At 30.9% G+C, this 14568-nt stretch overlaps 2 protein-coding genes across 3 annotated transcripts; both read right to left on the bottom strand.

The window, feature by feature from the left end:
- Positions 1-281: 281 nt before the first annotated feature.
- Positions 282-1780, bottom strand: LOC107961537 (PLASMODESMATA CALLOSE-BINDING PROTEIN 3). Of its 2 annotated transcripts, none has more exons than XM_016897648.2 (4): positions 1395-1780; positions 1000-1242; positions 876-906; positions 282-738 (listed from the first exon to the last, which is right to left on the bottom strand). In XM_016897648.2, the coding sequence occupies exons 1-4, from the start codon at positions 1444-1446 to the stop codon at positions 534-536; spliced, it is 531 nt and encodes a 176-aa protein (XP_016753137.1). In that variant the 5' UTR covers positions 1447-1780; the 3' UTR covers positions 282-533. The 2 variants fall into 2 exon arrangements, with proteins under 2 accessions (XP_016753137.1, XP_016753138.1); XM_016897649.2 differs by having other exon boundaries at positions 282-733; positions 1395-1768.
- A 10885-nt stretch (positions 1781-12665) lies between these two features.
- On the bottom strand, positions 12666-14514 carry LOC107960325 (NAD(P)H-quinone oxidoreductase subunit T, chloroplastic). The gene is made up of 2 exons (XM_016896646.2): positions 13990-14514; positions 12666-13245 (listed from the first exon to the last, which is right to left on the bottom strand). The coding sequence occupies exons 1-2, from the start codon at positions 14337-14339 to the stop codon at positions 12822-12824; spliced, it is 774 nt and encodes a 257-aa protein (XP_016752135.2). The 5' UTR covers positions 14340-14514; the 3' UTR covers positions 12666-12821.
- Positions 14515-14568: the final 54 nt, after the last annotated feature.

Here is a 14568-nt window from a genome sequence, read left to right as displayed (position 1 = left end):
ATTATTAATATTTATATTTAATTATTTTATACATAAAAAAATAATATATATTTATTGTTTATTTATTTATTATTTATGAACATTATTCGTGTACCATAAATAAATAAATATAAACACATAATTTTAAATAGACAAACGAAATCAAATAAAATTTTAAATTTACATGAACAAATCCGCTGGTTTAAACTCGGTTCATTTACCGCCGATGAACCAACGAAATTCATTTTTTTTTCTTTTTATTAACCACATTCAATATTCACTTGTAATTCGAAGTTATGTAATTCAACCCCGAGCTTAAGACATGATATATATCGGTATCCACCAATTCCACCAAAACAGCATATACAGACAGAAGATCTAAAAAGTAGCCACCCAAGTTTATCTAATCAAAAGGGAATCAAAGTCCAAAGCTTTTTCTCTAAGAGAAAGGGACCTAGAGAAGGGTTTGACTCTAGCTCATATATCTCTAAACCCAACAATGTCAATTATATTTGATTTATATGCCAAAATCTAATATACAACTCTCATTTACATCAAAGACAACCCTGCATTACAATCCAAAGGGTGATGAAAAACGTGAACAAAATGTTGTTAATGCTTGTGAAGAGAGCAACAGCATGATTTGGCTCGTTGATGCCTGTTGTTGTTCCTGTTGGGCTAAAGGCGGTACCTGTGCCACCGCCTAAACTCGTTGGAGTCCCGGCAGCTGTTGGAGTGGTGGTCGGGGTTGTGCCTGTGCTACCGCATAACATTTAGCAACAAAAAACTTTTAATATATTGAACATAATGGGTGCTTAAAAAATAATGAAACCATGTATTTTGAGATCTCAGTGCATGGTCAACAAGTTGAAAATGTTAAGATCTAATAACCATACCTTGATGGATAGGTGCAAGTGGAGGGAATATCTACAAAAACAACAAAGAAATTATTTTTAAAAACAATTAACTTGGGAAAAAAAAGAAAGAAAGAAAATTTTGGTAGAAGAAAGGGAGTTTTACTTGTAGGAGGGTTGGCACTAACTGAAGCAGTGCCAGCAAAATCACAGCTTCCTGTAACTTGACCTTTGTTTTGAAAATAACTATTGACAGCATAATTGCAGTGATCTTTAACAGTGTTGGGATTATAGCAAGCACCATTTTGTTGAATTGCAGAACAATCAGCTCCATTTCCACATGCATAATCCAGGGTCGTTTGAAGAGCTTGATCACCCACTCCATCATTACATAAACAATATGTCGCACCTAAACCAAAAAAAAAAAAAAACCTTTTTTTGTAAAAAAAAAATTACAATGAAGATATAAAGATTTCCTATTGAAAAAAAAAGGGCTTTTCTTTTTCTTTGCATTCAAACCAAAGAAGAGAAAAAGAGAGAGAGAGTGAGCAAGGAACTTACTTGAATGGCCAGTCATGGCTAAGAAAAGCAACAGACAAACTAAAGGAACCATGGCTGAAATTGATTGAAATCAAAGAGAGCAGATCAGAAGAAAGAAGGAAAAAGAGATGTAGATTTCAGAAAACAATAAGAAGAAACAAAAGGATGACGGTGGGTGGTGCTGACAGATGATATTCAAATTCAAGGGAATCGAGGTTTCTTTATTACGGCAAATATACTATGTCTTAAAAAACACCCTAGACAAAAAGTCTATTTCATTGCATGTATGTTTTTATTTTCTGGGAAACTGAGCAAAAGCCCTTTTTTTGTTTAGCCCAAACTTGTCCTATCATTGGGTTCAGGACCCTTTTTGTTCTTTTAGATCTTTTTCTAGATGCGCTGTCGCAGCTTCCACCGTGTCCGTGGGTGTTGCTTGTTTTACTTTCTGGTATTATACTTAAAATGAATATCATAATTTAATCATTTTATGGACGCAAAGTGGGAGATGTGGTTAGGTGATTGGTGTGAGGCTGTGAGCCAAGGGGCAGCACAAGACTTTGGTAAGGGAATGAAATTTGAAATTTTGTGGTTGCTTGGAGAAAGGGACATCAAAACATACGCAAAACTATAATATATATTGTTTTTATTTTCTATTACATTATCTTTTGAATGTATTATATTAATTTGGTGTCGGTTTCATTATCGTAATCAAAATTACATGTTTGGCCAAATTAAGACCTATCGCACAAGTATACAGCTAAATGCCACATGCATGGACTTGGGCCATTAATTTATAACTCAAGCTGACACAAGTATCTTATGATCTGGCGTGCTAAATCATGTTTATATTGGACGCTTTTACATATAATTATGTATTGTTTTGATTTAATGATGCTTCCTTTCGTCACGTATATTTTTCATATATTAAACTTTTCAACACAAATAATTTACATTATATTATAATACATTTAACTTTTCATATAATATAAACGGAATAAATGTATTATAACTGATATATATTGGTTATTGTAGCAAAGGCACATTGTACTTTCATGCAGAGGTAGAGTTAGGGGGTGGTAAGGGTTTCGACCCTCCTAAAATAAAAAATTTTCTATTTAAGCTCTTTTATAATTACACTTTAGTCCCCAAATGATAAATTTTTTATTTAATCCTTTAAAAATTATAAATATATAAATTATTAAAATGGTGAAATTATATTTTTACTATCATACAAAATATATAATTTAATTCCGCCCCCATAAATAATTTTCTAGCTTCGTCGATGCTCTAATGGGATAATAAAAGTTTGAATCTTGGAGATACATTGTTAGGAACCAAAAATTCCCAAAAAGATTAGTTTTTATGAATCGTAAAAAGGACATAAAGGAAATCTTGATTATTTAAACTTTTAAGTTGAGCTAAGTTCAAGCTTTGAATATTAGAGTCCAAACCCAACAAATATTTTAAATAGGTTTAATTTTTTTTAATTAAAAGGTGGGTTTGAATGAAGAAGCGTTTACCTGTGGCAGGGCAAAGCTAGAATAATTTTTTAAGGGGCCAAAGTGCAATTTTAACTTTATTAATTTAAAATTTTTAAAAAATTTTAAGGGCCTAAATAGCAATTTTATATTTAAAGGGGGCTGGGGCCCTTACTAGCCCCCCTAGATTCGCCTTTGACCTATGGTTAGTGTAAAAACAACGACAGCAGTGAGATTAGATACTATAGGGTGAGACAAAAAATAAACTAACCGCACCACCCCACACCGCCCATCCAAATCTACCCTAAGTCTATTTTTTATTTTAATATTTTTATTTAAACTCTCTCAAACTTCGAGCCCGCCTTCAAATTTGAATAGATAACCTATCCTTGAACAAATCTATATGGGTTTATTTTTATTATTGAAATCTATTTTTGTCCTAGAACTTTTATCTAAGCTTTTTCGAATTTCAATATAGCCTTCATGTATAAACAAGTAACTTAACAATAGATGTATGTTTGAATAAGCGAGTGAAGCATGGGGAGAGAAGGTGTAACGACCTGATAGTCAAGGGTGTCGGAAAGTATACTCCCGGGACTCTGTTTCCCTAAATCGGATTCGTAAATATTTTAAATAAATATTTACAAAGTTAGTTGTGTAGTTAATTAGGTTTCGGTTAAGCGAATTTACTTGAATTAAAAATAATAAGGTATAAGGATTAAATCGCATTTGAGTTAAAAGTTGAATTATAGATTAAAAATTAATTAAAGGGCCAATGTAGTAATTATACCTATATATATAGTAATTATACCTATACATATATAGTGGACAGCATATATTATAAAAATATGTTATAGTATTAAGAAATCTTAATTATTAAGTTAAATGTATATATGTATTATATAATAATAATTAGAATATAAAAAGAAGAAAGAAAAGAAAGAAGAAAAAAAGAGAATGCACGAGCCTTAGGGTTTCTAAGGTTTAAAGTTAAATTGGTTAGTGAATTTAGTCTATTTTCTTATAATTTTTATATTTTTTGAATCCTGGTACCTAGGGCTACCCGACCCATGTTGAAATTTTAGCAATTGTTAAGATTTTAAATGTTGTTAATGTTGAATAGTTTTAGTATTAGGGATTAAATTGATATATTTTTAAGCTAGAAATAGAAAAGGATTAAATTGTAGAACAAATTGTAAATTTTGAGTAATAAGGACTAAATTGTGAAAATTTTAAAATTTAAGAGTTTAAGTGAAAATAGATAGTTAAATTTATTTTAAAGTGAAATTTGTATGAAAATATAGAATTAAATGTAAAGAATAAAAATTAGTCTCGGTTTGGAAACTAAATTGGAATTTAGGCTAATATTGAGTAAAAATTGAAATATTTAATATGAAATTGAATTGTGTTGTATTGATAAATTTTAATTGATTTAATTCTGTAGCTAACGTCGTACTAGAATTCTTGACTAAAAAGGGAAAGGACGGAATTCATGGTTTGTATTTCTATAATCCGAACCTAGTTGTTAATTGTTGTAATTCTATTTAATGCATATGGTAAGTGTTTAAAGTGAGTATTTAACATTTTGATAGTTGATTGAAATGGATTGAAATGGTATATAAAATTATGAATGTATTGATTATTGAATTGAAAGGAATATATGTGCTAATGTGAAAGTTGGATATTGATTATTATAAATTGAATTGAATTCATGTGTGTAACACTTCTAACCCGTATTCGTCGTTGGAATAGAGTTTTGGAGTATCACTGGAATTTACAGATCAACAGACAAAAAATTCAAATATTTCACAACATATAATATTCAGGTCAAAAACCAATCAAATTCATATTATCAAAGTATCATTCTAATCCAAATTATAAACATACCAAATTCAATCCATTTTGCCTAGTTCATAAACACCTAAGCATCAACTTAATTTCACATGCATATATCTAAATTTGGTTCAATTTATCTTGCCATAATATGGCTTCAAAAACAAACACATGTTTATATATATATATATACCAAACCAACATTAAACTTATAACCTCATTTACAATCAATCCACAAAATAACTATTATTTAGACACCCTAGGTACATGCCGACACAAAAGATAGACATCACCACATTTGAGTTCAGAATCGTTGTTGGATGTTGAATCGGCGATCAAAAGTTAAGTATCTAACCTGCGCACGGAAAATAAAACCATACGCTGAGTAAAATTCAATGGTATTTCTATAATCCGAATAATTAAAGATAAGATAATATAATATGCACATATTAATTATAAGCACAATTGAATACTTAAAAACCACATTTATTCATACAATGACATTAGCTATGCAATACTAATTCATGAATACATCATTATATACATACTCGATTTTCATCACTTGTTATATAATAGCTTTCCATAATTTGTTCCATATATCATTTACACAATGGCACTATCCATTCCATATTTAATTCATGAGTATATAACTCATGTATTCCATATATTTACAACATATTTCACATTCTATTTTCAATTCACTATATCAATTCCATTTCTTATACCATACAATATCAATATCAATTATAAAACTTTATTATTTATTTACCCCTATTAATACGACTCGGACTCGGACGAATACACGGAACAAACAAACACACCAGTTCGGCACGCAGTGGCTCATCAGATAAATCCGAAGTAGTAATTGCACCCGGTGCTATATAAATTGACACCCAGTGTCTCATCGGTTAAATCGAAGTAAATTGGCAGCTAATGCCTCATTGTAAAAGTCGAAGAATTCCCTAAACTCTTCCTATCCTATGGCATGCCATCTGATGCGTGCTCGTAATCGTGAATTTGGTTAGTTGAGTTACTCGATCGTCTAATGTTGTATCATTTCGAAATATACTTTAAGGTCGAAATAGGATTAATGGTTATTGATTCGATGGAAACGATGGAAATGAGTTGGATAGATAACTTGCACAAAATGAAAACTTAGAAATGAACCAACGATATGAAAGATTGTGAACCGATTTCTATAAAGCAAAATAACAAACAAGTCTTCGAAGAAGAATAAATAAACTATGACCCACTATTTAGTACAAGAGGAACCAGCTGTATGTTAGAATGCCACACTTCAGAACAAAGAAAGAAAGGAAGTGATAAGTTCAAAAGAAAAAAGGTTTGACGCCACGAGGAATACCTTGATAAGTCTAAGTAAGTTCTTTCAAGAACAATGAGATAGAATTCTCACAATAACTTAAAAATATTCATTCAACATAATCTTACCTAACATTGTCCTTTTACAAGCTATTTATAGGCACTAATATGACTATTCAAATTCGACATTCATACCAGCTATTAACAAAATATTCAAATTCGGTTATAACTCTTGATAGCCAGCCAAAGAGTCATGTCTTTATACTTGATTAATGCATAGTTGAAAAGTCATGCCTCTTCACTTGATGAAGGCTTAATGGTCCTTTAAATGTGTTTCTTGATGTCCCTTCATTTTCCCCTTAACCAAATGCCTTAATGCTTGTGTATTCATCCCTTTAATTGGCACTATAACTAGCTTTGAGTGCATGAAACCAATCAGACTTGAAGAGTCACTCTTGGTCCTTTTGAACAGCCACCATAATGAGCTTTGAATGCTTCAATATCCACCAAAAACATTCTCTTTATGCACTAACAATTAAGTTACCAAATGCACACTCTTTTATGCCAAAATTGAACAGCCATTTGAATGTAACAGCATTTGATTCTTCCTAGCAAACGAACAGCCCTATTGTAGCTTTAAAATATATGACCAGCCTTTTGGACTTTCCTACAATAAACTACTGAACACACAATTAATTTATTTAAGAAAAATTAAACACATTATAACTTATTCATTAAAAAGTAATAGCCAAATTATATAACATACTTATATAAACAAACTCAAACATATTAAACAACTAAAATGCTTAAATGCATGGTTTAAGATATAAACTAAATGAACAAATGATAACTTAATGCATGACTTAATTTAATGATGCAAACTTTAACTAACATGAGAGTTACATAATACATGTCATAATTTATGATGCAAACTTAACTAACATGAGAGTTACATAATGCATGACTTTATTAAATGCAGAACACATAGTGCATGTCACAATTAAAAGATGTAGATCAATAATGCAAGACATTAATTAAAGATGCATATAATAAATAAGACATAATTAAAAGTTGTAAAATTAATTAAACTAAACAAGCAGCCACATGCAAAACATTGTGTGGACTTGGAACGTTATTTTGGGTCCAATAAGGGTTAGATATCTCAAGTTTAGGCCAAACTTGCTGAATCATGCCCATCATCGCCTCTTTAAACTTCTTTGATCTAGCACGTGTTATAAACCCAATCAGAATTTCAGTTGAATCTTCTCTTGAAATGGGCAACTTGGAGTTTGGTCCACTTAATGGACTCAAATACACTTCAATCGTTCCCGTGCATGTATCACCATCTATATTCGACTCAGCCTGATATATTTAATAGGGTTACATTTTATTTTTCAAATATAACCAATATCCAATATCAAATTTTCATATAATCACATTATCACATATATACATATGAATTCAATTCAATTCATATAAATTCAATAAATTCATCACATACCAAATCAGTCCATTTCAATTGTAAAACACAATAGTTCTTACGTCCAATACTTACCATATACAATAAATCAAAATGCAATAATTTTACAATTTAGTTCGGATTATAGAAATACAAACCAGGAATTTCGAGCTATTCGACATCGACTTTATCTTTCCCCTTTATAGTCGAGGATTCCGGTATGACGTTAGCTATAGAATTAAAACAATTAAAATTCATCAATATAACACAATTCAATTTCATATTAAATATTTCAATTTTGACTCAATATTTGCCTAAATTTCAATTTAGTCCCTAAACTGAAACTAATTTTTATTCTTCACAATTAATCTTATATTTTCATACAAATTCCATTTTAAAATAAATTTATCTCTCTATTTTCACTTAAACACCTAAATTTCAAATTTTTGACAATTTAGTCCCTATAACTCAAAATTTACATTTTATTCTACAATTTAATCCTTTTTCACTTCTAGCTTAAAAATCTATCAATTTAATCTCTATTACTAAAATTATTCAACATTAAAATTATTTAAAAACTCAATTAATACTAAAATTTTGACATGAGTCGGGTAATACTTAACACTGGGATTCCAAAAACATAAAAATTACATGAAAGTTGACTAAATTGACTAACCAATTGAACTTTGAACAATTTGAAACCCTAGTCTTGCGTCTTTCTCCTATTTTTCTTTCTTTTCTTTCTAGTTCGTATGGCTTTCTTTCTTTCTTTTTATTATTATTATTTATTATTCATTCTTTTAATACTTTTGTTTTACTATACATTAAATTATTATTATATAATATAATACATATACTTAACAATTAAGATTTCATATTATAATATAATATATAAATTAAATTTACATATAATATATATATCACTAACCGTCCCACTTAAAGAACAATGGTAAAATTGCTTCTTTAGTTGTAATAGCCTGAATTTTCAGTGGTGTCGGAACAGTGATTCGAGATCACTAAATCCGAAAAATAAGTAGAAAATATTATTAATTTAGTGAGTATAAGTTAAATGTCAAGTTAGGAAAATTTTTAAAATAGTGAATAGTATACTAGAAATAAATATTAAAATAATTAGAATCGAAAACGAGGTATCGAGACCTCAAAAAGTTTAAACCGAGCCCTAAATATTTATAAATATTTATGGAGTGTTAATAAATTAGTATTAAAGTTTCATCAAGAAATTTTAAAGTTCCGATAGTTAATTGAACAAAAAGGACTAAATTGTAACAAATGTAAAATTATGAGAAATGATTAAATAGCTTAAATGATAAAAGAAAGAGGGTTTAAAAGGAAATTAGACCCAAGGTATATTTGGGTTGGATGGCAAGGGCATGAAATCAGCAAGAAAATAAGGAGAATTAAGGGAAAATTGGAATATTGCAAAATTTACTTAATAAAGCTAGGACTAAAGTGGAATTATCTAGATTTCTCTTTATTTTTCTGCATTCTCATAAAAAAAACCACAGAAGGGTTTACTTAAATTGGTTTTTCATATTTTTATTGCAAGTAAGTTCAATTCTTGATTATTTTTGAAATTTTTGTGTTTTTGTGACTTTTACAACTAGGTCCACTTGTTGAATTCATTAGTTTTTGATTCTATGAAAGAAATTGAAAATTTCTATGAGTATGTGATGGAAGTATATGATGATTTAGTATGGAATTAGAGCTTTAAATTGTTTATATGCTGATTTGATTGAAAGAATTGAATAGAAAGTGAATGTTTGGGACCTAATTGTAAAAGAGTTTGAAGTTAGGTTTTTATGTGGAAATTATAAATTTCAATAGTTGTGAAATAACTTATAATGTCTAGGTAAAGTATTAATTGAGAAAAATTAGCTTAATTGAGGGGTTAGTTGAGCAAGGACTGAATTATATGAACTATGAAATTTGGGGCAAAATGGAAATCAACATTTTGCACGAAAATAGTTTTGGATAGTAGTAATAGTCCAACTTTGAAAAATCACTAAAAAATTTATAAATTTAATTAGAGGATGAATAAAATATGAAGTTAAATCTTATTAAGTCTAGTTTTTTATAGAAGAAATGTGTAAGCAACGGAATTATAAATCATGAGATATAATAAATTTTGTGAGACAATGTCAGAATAATTTCGGGTTCCCCCTGTTCTAAATTTGGAAAATCATAAAAAATTGGAGAAAAATAATTAGGTGCTTAAATTTAAAATCTTGAATGAGTCTATTTTCAAGAGAAACAAACAGGAACATCATCCGAATTCCTACGATGAGATAATTAATTTTTAGTGAAGAAGGGTCAGAACTGTCAAGCAGCAGAACATGGGTGACTTTAAAGAATAAACTGTACTTATTGGCTAAACCAAAAATTCTGAAAATTTTATGATAAGAAGATATATGAGCCTAATTTCAGGAAAAATTAGTGGATCCTAATTTGGAGTTCTGTAGCTCAAGATAAAAATAATTTAGTGACTGTGACATGGATAGACAGTATTGAATATACATAAGTAAATAGTGAAATTATAGATAATGTTACTTATAAGCGGGTTATAAACATTAAGGATGTGAAATAGAATGAAGGTGAAGTCAATACTGATAAATAAATGATTTTTTAATGATAGATCGAGAATCTGAAAAAAGTCGAGGAAAAGAAAAAGTAGCTGATTAGTCCCTGAACTTTCACAAATTTTGCCAATCGACCCAGGTAAGTTCATATGGTTGAAATTTAATGATTAAATGTTAATTTTATGAATTATATAATATATGATGAGATATATTTATTGATGAATTGAGAATAAAATAACAATGCGAAAACCGAATAAATGATCAAATTGAGCAGAACGTCGGATTTGAGTACTTTTGATCAATGACAAGTGATAAGTGGTAGCCTCAGCTACACTTATCTGATCAATGACAAGTGACAAGTGATAAGTTGTAGCTTTAGCTACACTTATCTGATCAGTTACAAGTGACAAGTGATAAATGTGATCTATGTAAGACCGTGGCAGGGCTATGGCTTCGGAAAATGATAAGCAATCATACGCAAGATTGTAGTTATACTATGGCAAAGTGGAAGTGAAGTACTCAATTTTCTGTAACTGTTCCCTAATTTGATTAAGAATGGCATGTGACAAATGGACCCAAAAGAATTAAAGTAAATGGATAAGTAGTAGTGAGTTTATAAAAGGGAACTCACCAATGATTGTGGTTGACACGTGAACTTAATAATTGTGTATATTGTATAAGTGTATGAATATTTGGTAAGATTTATGTTTTATGCCTATGAACTTACTAAGCTTCTATAAGCTTACTTGAGTGTATTCAATGTCTCTTGTAGATTGACGTGAAAATATACGGAGGATCGGATCAACACTTAGGATCACACTATCCAGTTAATCTCCAGTAGCTTTTACAAATTTCCTTTTTGATTTATATGGCATGTATATGGTTTGATGATTATATAAATGTTAAGACTTGTTTAATGAATAGGTATTAAAGGAAAGAGTGATGAATATGCTAAATGGTATAATTATAATAGAAATATGATTTGGTATCAAATTGGTTGAAATGGATTGGTTGGTTTGGATTAGTCTCGATTTTAAAATTGCAGGGAATGTTGGATATTTATAAAAGGGTTATATTGAACTTATAAAAAAAAACTTTGAGATTTTGCAAAAAAATTCCCTATGGTTTCGATTTAATTCCGGTTTGGTCCCAAAGTATGTTTTGGGCTTTGGAGGCCCATCTAAAGGATGTCATGACATGTTTCAGTAAATGAATAGTATTCAACTTGTAATAACGGAAAATTAATTTAGTAAACTCTGGTAATGCCTCATACTCTATTCCAGCGACGAATACGGGTAAGGAGCATTACATTAGTCTCTTTAATTATTTTTTAATCTATGATTCAACTTTCACCCTATATGCAATTTAGTTATTATACCTAATTACTTTTAATTCAAGCAAATTCACTTAACTGAAACCTAATTAACTACACAACTAGCTTTGTATATATTTATTAAAAATATTTACAAGTCCGATTTACGGGAATGGAGTCCCAAAAATGTACTTTTTTTTTCAATTTGGTCTTTTTTAATTAATTAACTATCGAAACGTTAAAATTTTTCAATGAAACTTTAATACCACCTTAATGACACTCCGTAAATATTTATAAAAATATTTATGGCTCGGTTTATAAAAATAAGGTTCCAATACCTCATTTTCTAAAACCACTTAAACTTAATAAATCACTTATATAACATAAATTATCAAATCAAAAACCTTTTTAAAAAAATCACATTTAACTCGTAAATATTAAATAATAATATTTACGAACTTACTTGTTGGATTTGGTGGCCCCGAAACCACTGTTTCTGACACCACTGAAAAACGGGCTATTACAATGTGTATATGTGATTATATGAAAAATTTATGTTGGATTATTGGTTGTTTTTGAAATGTAAAATTAAACCCTATTAACTGTATCGGGCTAAGTCGGATATAGATGGCATGCCATAGGATAGGAAGAGTTTAGGGATTTCTTCGACTTCGAGTCAATGAGGCACTAGGTGCCAATTTGCTTCAGTTTAACCAATAAGACACTGAGTGTCAATGTATATAGCGCTGAGCGCAGTTATTATTTCGGATTTATCTGATAAGGCACTAGGTGACAAACTAGTGTGTTGGTTGGATCTGTGTATCCGTCCAAGCCCGAGTCATAGTATGATATGGTGAAATGAAGCAATGCTTGATATATGCATGTTAATGATGAATTATATTATGATTTTTTTAAATGTTTGAAAATGAATTATTTAGATTACGGTTACTCGATAATACTCCGAAACTCTATTCTGACGACGGATACAGATTCGGAGTGTTATAGAAGGTTCGCACCAATGGCGAATCTAAGGGGATTGGTAAGGGCCCCAGCCCCCCCCCCCCCAAAAAAATGTAAAATTGTTATTTAAGCCTCTAAATTTTTTAAAAATTTAAATTAGTAAAAGAAAAATTACACTTTGACCTCTTAAAATTTTAAAAATTTAGTTTATTTATTTAAAAATTATAAATATATAAACTATAAAAAATTAAAATTTCATTCAGCCCCTTAAAAAATTATTTTGACTTTGCCTTGGTCCGCACATTACAGAATTTTGTATCCATTGATCATTCATGACAAAAACAAGTACTGTGATAAATTCAGTTACGAAAACACTTCTTTTAACAACTATAGGTTCATTTCAATGAACATTATGTACAAATTCTCAGAATCTTCCATTCCAAACTCCTCAGCTACATATGCCAACATATACGTATAGAATCAGTCAATCTAGTAATATGGTTCTTTGAACACAAGCACATAAACGATGCAACAAATCGCAAAGATTATGACGAAAGCATCGAAGGTGAGGGCCGACAAAGCCTGATCGTTCAGCTCCATGTTCCTTCCGCCCAGGCGGTCGACCTTATCCGGTTTCGGTACATAGTTCCTCACGTCTTGCTGGTACGGATCATCCAATCTCATCCTCAGTTTCTCGGCTTTACGGCTGGCGGCCTCTTGTGCGAGCGTCCAGTCGTAGAAACTGCGGCTCTCTCCGTCGCTCAAAACGTTGTAAACCTCCCTTAACTTTACGAATTTCTCTGAAGCTGCTTTCAATGGTAGCGAAGTTGTGTCTGGATGATACTCTTTTGACAGCCTTCTGTAAGCTGCTTTTATGTCCTCCAAATCGGCTTCTGCTGAGACTCCTAAGAACCTGTTCATTAATGATCATTGTTTTATTGGACTTAAGACATATAGCATCCAAAGAATAATCTTAAGTTCCAGATTTCCATCAATGGCTGCATTATATAACTTGCTAGCTCATAATTAGGTTTAATTATGCCCAGTTTCTGTACTTTTCAAGATTTTGATATTTTGTCCCTCTACTTTTTATTTTCAAGAATTTAGTCCCATCCCTCTAGCCATACTTGTTAGATTTGGAAATTAAAGTCCATCTGAAACATCTTCATTTTTACGAGAAGTTAATTACCAATGTTATCAATTCAGATTTAATTTTCAAATCAAAGAAACTAAATTCATGTAATTTAAAGTAGAGGATTACATTTCAAAAGTCAAAAGAATATAGGGCTTGGTGACAAAATTAGACCTTTATTAATTCCAATGGGGATTTGCTCGTAAACTCAGACTCAATTTTTAAAATTTCTGGGATATTTAAGTTAAAATTATATTTGGATCGAGTTATCTTGAGTTAGGGTCTTTTCGAACTACTCGCTTATGTTATTTCGAATTTAGATTTTAGATATTTTAAATTCGAATAACTTGTGATTTAGATATTTTTGAGTTCTGGTTGAACTCAAATTAAATCGAATTAGATTCCATCAATCACACTTGAGCGTTTGGATTCTTGAATTCATATTATTTTTCTGATATGTTCAATTATACTAAGCCTGGGAATCTTAGCTACTTGTGGGAGGAAAAATGGGAAGAAAAGACTCACTGGTAATGAGAATCAGAGGAGTCATTGAGGAAATCAGCAAACTTTTCACCCAGGAGACTCTTTTGTTCTTCTTCAGGATTCAGTTTCTCCTTGGTTTGCCGGGAATTGGATGACTCCCCAATCCAGCCTTCATCTTCATTATCCCAGTGGATTCTGGTATCGACTCCTGGAGGAGGTCTTTGGGGTTTGCTTGGACCCGTTGTTGCTGCAAAAACGGCCGCCCCACTGTACGTTCTCCTTCGGCTCCTGGCTCTCGTCGTGGCGGCTCTCGAGCCATGTAGAAGGTGGGTCACGTTTTGGGGTTTGAGGGAGAGAGAATATGGAGCTTGGAGAGTAGAGGTGGACGCCATTGGTGGGGAACTCTGTAACTCGGATTGCAGGAGTTTTCAGAATTTGAGAGAATGAAAGAAGCGAAGCTTTGTTTGCCATTGGCCATTGCCTCAGGCCCTCAAGTTTTCTGTGGCTTAGAATTCCCAGAGCTCTTTAGGGATTTGGCATTTACTTGTAGAGGTTTACATGGTTGGGCTGCTAGTGGTAGGCTATGTTTGGATTGGTTACTTTTATGGTTAAAATTTATTA

The sequence above is a fragment of the Gossypium hirsutum genome, chromosome A05, assembly GCF_007990345.1.
Source record: "Gossypium hirsutum isolate 1008001.06 chromosome A05, Gossypium_hirsutum_v2.1, whole genome shotgun sequence".
Classification (NCBI taxonomy): domain Eukaryota; kingdom Viridiplantae; phylum Streptophyta; class Magnoliopsida; order Malvales; family Malvaceae; genus Gossypium; species Gossypium hirsutum.
The sequence above is the reverse complement of the archived record's forward strand: the minus strand, read 5'-3'. Positions and strand labels throughout refer to the sequence as shown.

Coding starts and splice junctions, on each gene's coding strand:
- LOC107961537 (XM_016897648.2), bottom strand. CDS start 1,446: ATGGTTCCTTTAGTTTGTCTGTTGCTTTTCTTAGCCATGACTGGCCAT. Junction 1,243..1,394: donor AGCCATGACTGGCCATTCAA/GTAAGTTCCTTG, acceptor TTTTTGGTTTAG/GTGCGACATATTGTTTATGT. Junction 907..999: donor TAGTGCCAACCCTCCTACAA/GTAAAACTCCCT, acceptor TTGTTTTTGTAG/ATATTCCCTCCACTTGCACC.
- LOC107960325 (XM_016896646.2), bottom strand. CDS start 14,339: ATGGCGTCCACCTCTACTCTCCAAGCTCCATATTCTCTCTCCCTCAAA. Junction 13,246..13,989: donor TCCTCTGATTCTCATTACCA/GTGAGTCTTTTC, acceptor ATTAATGAACAG/GTTCTTAGGAGTCTCAGCAG.